Below are 6,260 nucleotides of genomic sequence, written 5' to 3'. Positions count from 1 at the left end.
GTACTTAGGTACCTAGGTACTGTCCCTTTCTGACAGGGCCAGTATGGTTGGTTTGAACCAAGTAAATAGAGTACGTTATGGGGTTCCCGGACACCCCTAGTAACCGGACAGACCAATCAAACATCATAATCACTAACAATATCAACAAATGCGAGAAAGCTCATTCATCAATCCGGCATCTGTCCGGGTACTAGGGGTGTCCGGGAACCCCATAACGTACTCTAAAAGGTATTTTATATGGATAGATTTAGGGCCCATGCAAATACGACCGGGAGACCTGTTGTCTATCTACATCTATTTTACGTTGACTTCTCGATCACACCCCCATCCCCTCCTCCTGCTTCAAGTCTCCATTATAACCCTGGATCAGGCCTTGGCCGATTGAAAGATTTCACTCTTGTCGGCAATGGTAGCGGCGAAGACGGTCATCGGCACGGCTGCGAGCACCTCGAGCAACGCCACACTGGCCTTCATCTCCTTGCTGATCCAGTTCCTGACCTCGAGTGCGACCAGCGAGTCCACACCGCAGCGGTACATGGGCCGTTCCGGGTCCACATCGGAGGGTGGCATCTGCAAGATATCGGCCACCTTCCCTGTCAGCGCCTCCGTGATGATCTCAACCGCACGTTCCTTACTATCCGCCTCTGCGAGCCTCGAAGCAACCGAGGAAGCACCCGCGCTGCCCGACCCAGATGTCCTCTCTGATGGGCTGGTCACTGCGAGCGGCTCAAAGCGCGCCTTGCTGAAGTACCAGGGCTGCTGGAAACCCAGTGCAGTCATCATCTCTGCTGTGCCCAGTCCTGTGATGACTTGGGCCGGGGGCCAGGCAGCTGGGTCCTCGTTCATCTGCCGGCTGATTATGCCCTTGATAAGGGCGTGGAACGTGGGCTCTCGGATGCCGAGAGCTTCCTCCCAGATCTTGTAGTGGCCCGTTACTCCCTGCTCCGCGATCACACCCACGTCACGCATGATACCAAGGTTGATAGAGGTTGCCTATTTGAGAGGTTAGAATTCTATGTAGACTACATTCAAAGGCGAGGGGGCAGGATGATTAGCTGACCTTGAGGCCCTTGGACCGGCGATAGTGGGCAAGCGTGTCCTGGTACGTGTTACCGGCACAGTACTGAGCCTGGCCCATGTTTCCGGTGACTCCTGAAACAGACGAGCACATGAGGAAGAACTCGAGAGGCCTCTCAGGACCAAAACAGTCGTGGATGTTCATCGTACCTTGCACCTTGGGCCGGAGGCCAGTGTTCCACGCATCATAAGACATGGTCTCGAACACCGTGTCCCTCAGTACCATAGCCATCTGCACCACTCCCCCAACCGCGGGGAGCTCGCTCTCGCACTGGTTAATGGCAGCGCGGAACGAGGCTGCATCCGTCGCGTCGCCCTTCAACGCCCTGACGCGCGCGACAGAAAGCTCACGGATGAGCGCCTGTGCCTCAGGGGTCTCGCCGCCGGACCGCGAGATGAAGGCAATGTTCCTCGCGCCGCACTCGACAAAATGCCGCGCCAGACTGCGGCCGAGACCACCCAGCCCGCCGACGAGCAGGTAGGTAGCATCCGGGTTAAGCCTGAGTGAGTCCTGCGCCCTGCGCAGTACTGGTGCAGGGCCGTCGTCCTCAAACGAGGGCACCATCTTGCCGCGGTGTCTTCCCTGCTGGACGGTGCGGAACGTGTCGCCTGCTTTGCCAAAGGGCTGCACAGACAGGGGGGTTGGAGCCTGGAGCGAGTTTTCACGGATGAAATAGAAAGCGTCCTTCAAATCGCCTCCGAGGTAGTCTGGCTTCTCCTTCAGGAGGCCAAACGTATCCAGGAAGGTGAACGTTGTGCCCTTGGCAAACGGGCGCATATCCAGGTATTCTTTGTCGAGGATATCACGGAGGCCAATCTCGATCATGGTGCCAAAGGGGGCGAGACATTCCCAGGAGGCCTTGAGCAGCTCGCCCGAGAGGGAGTTCAGGACGCAATCCACCCCACGGCCCCCGGTGACACGCATAATGTCCTTCGCGAAGCTGGCATCACGCGAGTAGAATATGTGCTCCTCGGGGATGCCATATGTATCTGTGAGCAGCTTGCGCTTTTTTTGAGACCCTACCGTGGTGTATATCACCAGGCCCAGGCGTTGGGCTACCTGGATTGCTGCCTGCCAAACTCCGCCCGCTGCAGCGTGGATTAATGCTGACTCTCCCTTTCTCAACCTGCTTTGGTTGACTAATGCATGGTACGCCGTGATGTACACGATGGGAAGGGCCGCTGCCTCGGGGAAAGTCGTGCTGTCCGGGATCTTGACTGCCAGCCGGTAGTCCGTTCGACACCGAGTAGCGTGGGCTCCGAGCCCCATGAAGCTCACGCGGTCGCCGACTCCGAAATGGCTTGCCGCCTGGGAACCTACCTTGGTGACTATCCCACTGCCTTCCAGGCCCAGGACGGTCATGGGAATGAGCCCCATAGCTGCCATGATGTCTCGGAAGTTGATGCCTGTGGCCTTGACCTGCACTTCTATTTCATGGCTGGCCAGGTCTGAAAGCAGCCGGTCATCCTCAACATAGTCAAGTGTGTCCAAGAGGCCCGGCTTGCCAACTGTGAGCCTCAGGGCCTCTTCAGGCATGACGGTCGCCTCGCGGACCGAGTCAAACAGGTGGTGCTTGATGGCCAGGTTCTCATTGTCACCCTCGAAGATCCTCGGAATCCGTAGAAGACCATCATGCTCATGGAACTCGTCTTCGTTCTTGGGGTTCTTCGCAGTGATGATCTGTGTGGCAAGTGACGGACCATGATGCAGGCTGGTAGCGTTGGACAGATGCAAGACCTGGGTCGTTATTGCCCCCATTTCGCTTTCGACGCATCTGGGCAGGCCGTCGACCACACCCAGTGCCGGATCGTCCCCACAGGTAACCCAGAGAAGTCGATTGTATCGTGAGAATATGGGTCTAAAATCATTACAAATGATAGGGTCACGCCGCCAGCAGAGGCCATACCGCCGCCTTTTGAGCGAACCCTGCGCAACGCGAGTCTGTTGATGAACGTGAACTTCAACTCGAGTGACCGGGTACTTGGAGAGTGGACGGGTCTTTTTAAAGAGGCTGGCTTTGAATTTGAGGGAGAATTTCAGTCTCCTGGGTCGATGAATCATATACTGACGGCGACGTGGAGAGGATGAGGCGTCATTGACAGGCTTTATGTCATGCTCATAGGTTCACTATAATATTTAACTTATTAATTTATAAAGAATAAAATTAATATAATATATTTTAAAGTAAGGTAATAATAAATTTAAATGGTATTACTTTTTTATTTTTTATTTTATTTTATTTAAAAAATATTATTATTTTATATTTAATATTTCTTATTATTCTTTTCTTTTTATTTAATTTAATTTAATTAGAGTTAAGTTTTATAATTTTAAAGCTATTAGTAACAATAAAGATATAATTATAATAGTAAATTATATCTAATAACCTAAGTAGCCTACTAGTTTATAAAAGAAACTACTATTAATTATATATTAGAATTAAGTTTCTAAAAGTTATCTACCTACCTTTTACTTATAACTATAAGTTCTAAATAATATTTTCATACTATTTAAATTAGAAGTTTACTCTAAAGATATTAATATACTTCAAATTAAGTATATATGATATAGTTGTGGAATAATTGTGGTGCTAATATGAAGACTTGGACTTAGCGGCGGTTTCTTTTGCAGGCTGCCTGCAACCCTGTGCCACCGGAATAACCCGACAGGTGGCGGGCCGCGACCCCTCGGGTCTGGGCTCAGTCCCGGATGCTCAATCCCGGCCGCCCACTGCCGCCTGCCGCAGCCGCCAGATTGTGAGTCGTTGAACAGGTCTGCACCCATCGTTGCGGGTGCTCGGGATCTACACCACAGATCTGCAGAGGTGTGGGTATAGGGTCATGACGCCAGGACGCCCTCAGCGGAACGTTAGGCCTTGAAATGTTCGGTCAGCATCTCCACGACGTTCTCTGGTACACTAGCACTGTGGCAGTCAGGGCAGTTGACCTCTGCTGCTTAAACGCAACTGCTACCCCCATAATAATCCCGGAGGCACCGACAGAGACAAGCGGCAACGGTGGGTTCTGGGTGCTGGTAGCTCGCCTGGGTTTCGGCTTTCCGTGCCATTACATCAGCAGCTGGCAGACAAGACTCCGTCTTCTCCATCTGTCTAGTCCGTACGCCGTAGCTCCGGTGGTAGCTCGGTGGGGCGGCAGTGGGACAGCTTGGCAGCCGGGACCAGATCAGTCAGATCTTGCCCTCTTCCATTATAAATCAGATAGCTCAATTTTCCGTCTCCTCCTCCCGCGGGTTGCCAGGTCCCAAGAGCCCTATTCACACGTCTGCGAACCCGGCCTAGACACCATCCCCCAGACAAGACTAAGACTACTTCGTCTCAAGAATCTTCTCAAGAATCAACCAACATGGCCTCCAACCCCCCGGGAAAGTGCTGCACTGTCGGTGTCAAGCACGAGTAAGTTGCTCCCACTGCCGCTGCAACCCCCGGCCCCGAGCCCCGAGCTTCGAGGTTCAGGCTTGCTTTTGGGCCCGGCTCCAACGCCAAGCCCATCCGCATATGCGTCCATACAACACATTCACGAGGCTGACTATCACGTCCTCCCACTCCCAACAGCGGCGAGCCCACTGGCAAGACCATCAAGATAGGCCAGTATGAGACGTATGTGGCCGAGCCCAAGGGCAAGAAGCATGATGGCGCCGCCCTGCTCTACATCCCCGACATCTTCGGCATCTGGCAGAACTCCCAGCTCATGGCCGACCAATTCGCCGAGAACGGCTACCACACCATCATCGTCGATGTCTTCAACGGCGACAAGTTCCCCAACCCCCCGCCGTCAGACATCATGAAGTGGTTCGCCGAGGGCACCAACGGCGACAACCCTCACACCAAGGAGGCCGTAGACCCCATCGTCGAGGCCGGCCTGAAATACCTCAAGGAACAGGGCTTCACCAAGATTGGTGCCATTGGGTACTGTTTCGGTGCCAAGGTGAGCCCTCTCCTCCCACTCTTTCTCACTGCCTAGCCATACCTTCTCGTGCGTGCTGCTGACCACTTCCTCTCCTAGTACGTCGTCCGCCACTACAAGGACGGCATCAAGGTCGGCTACGTTGCCCACCCCTCCTTTGTCGACGATGACGAGCTGGCCGCCATCACCGGGCCATTGTCCATCGCCGCCGCTGAGACAGACACCATCTTCCCAACCGAGAAGCGCCACAAGTCCGAGGAGATCCTGCGCAAGACCGGCCTGCCTTATCAGATCAACCTGTTCAGCGGCGTAGAGGTATGTGGCACTGTCCCGATCACCGGGTGTAGATGGGATGATTTGCTGACTCTCGTCTGTAGCACGGCTTTGCCGTCCGTGGTGACATCTCGGTCAAGGTCCAGAAGTTTGCCAAGGAGCAGGCTTTCTACCAGGCCATTGCTTGGTTCGACGAGCATCTGCTGTGACTTCCAACGCAGCCGCGGCAAAGTCTTGGTGGGGTTAGACTGTAGATAGAAGAACAGTGGCAGGGCCTGGCAAGACTCTGATCTTGATCCGCGGCGCAATGACCGTCGGTTACTTTAACCCGTCCTCGACAGTATACGCTCTTTTTCTTGAGAGTCGTGAGTGTTACTGATTCCCCCATTCTTCATCTTTATGTCTTGAAAATACGGCATAATTGTACTGCGGTCTCTCATGATAGCGTGCATCTCGATCATTCTGCCCACATGGTCGCCGCCTCGATGACGAGCGTGCCCATTCCACACGCACGTGAGACCCCATGGCGAGCCGGCTTGCTCATAGTTGATAAACGTCAAAAAAATGGCAGATCAGATTACGGATTATGAGCCACCCCCAGTATCTTCCCATCCATAATTGCCACCATCACTGTAATGCGGAATGATCTGAGAGCGCTCCAACAACAACTTGAATCAAGGACCTTGTCGGTGGGTCTATGAAAGCCGAAAGGCCGACTACCTACCTAGGTAGGTATGAAAGCCCGCTATGCCGTATGGTCTGCCCAACAATGATTATGATGGAATCCGTCCAGAGCGCGGAATACCCGATTTCTCTTAGCAACACTTGCATGTGCATCTCAAGGCGTACTAATAACTATAGCAGCCTGCTCTTCCGCATTATATCTACACCCTGTACGTTGAATTCTTTCTCGCCTCTCAATACCCAGAGAAATCAAAACATTGCAAATTTGAGCCCATGAAGCTGACAACCTTTGAACAAATTTA

At 53.1% G+C, this 6,260-nt stretch overlaps 2 protein-coding genes across 2 annotated transcripts; one reads left to right on the top strand and one right to left on the bottom strand.

Moving 5' to 3' along the window:
* Positions 1 to 314: 314 nt before the first annotated feature.
* KVR01_011724 (uncharacterized protein) lies at positions 315 to 2,836 on the bottom strand (the record flags this gene model as incomplete). Its single annotated transcript, XM_044790108.1, has 2 exons — positions 315 to 993; positions 1,061 to 2,836. The coding sequence occupies 2 exons, from the start codon at positions 2,834 to 2,836 to the stop codon at positions 367 to 369; spliced, it is 2,403 nt and encodes an 800-aa protein (XP_044639433.1). The 3' UTR covers positions 315 to 366.
* Positions 2,837 to 4,152: 1,316 nt separating this feature from the next.
* Positions 4,153 to 5,859, top strand: KVR01_011708 (uncharacterized protein). The gene is made up of 4 exons (XM_044784195.1): positions 4,153 to 4,490; positions 4,650 to 5,022; positions 5,101 to 5,316; positions 5,379 to 5,859. The coding sequence occupies exons 1-4, from the start codon at positions 4,441 to 4,443 to the stop codon at positions 5,481 to 5,483; spliced, it is 744 nt and encodes a 247-aa protein (XP_044639417.1). The 5' UTR covers positions 4,153 to 4,440; the 3' UTR covers positions 5,484 to 5,859.
* The last annotated feature ends 401 nt before the right edge of the window (positions 5,860 to 6,260 follow it).

Source organism: Diaporthe batatas (genome assembly GCF_019321695.1).
Source record: "Diaporthe batatas strain CRI 302-4 chromosome Unknown Contig00016, whole genome shotgun sequence".
NCBI classification, from domain to species: domain Eukaryota; kingdom Fungi; phylum Ascomycota; class Sordariomycetes; order Diaporthales; family Diaporthaceae; genus Diaporthe; species Diaporthe batatas.
Note: the sequence above shows the minus strand (reverse complement) of the source record. Positions and strands in the feature narration are given on the sequence as shown.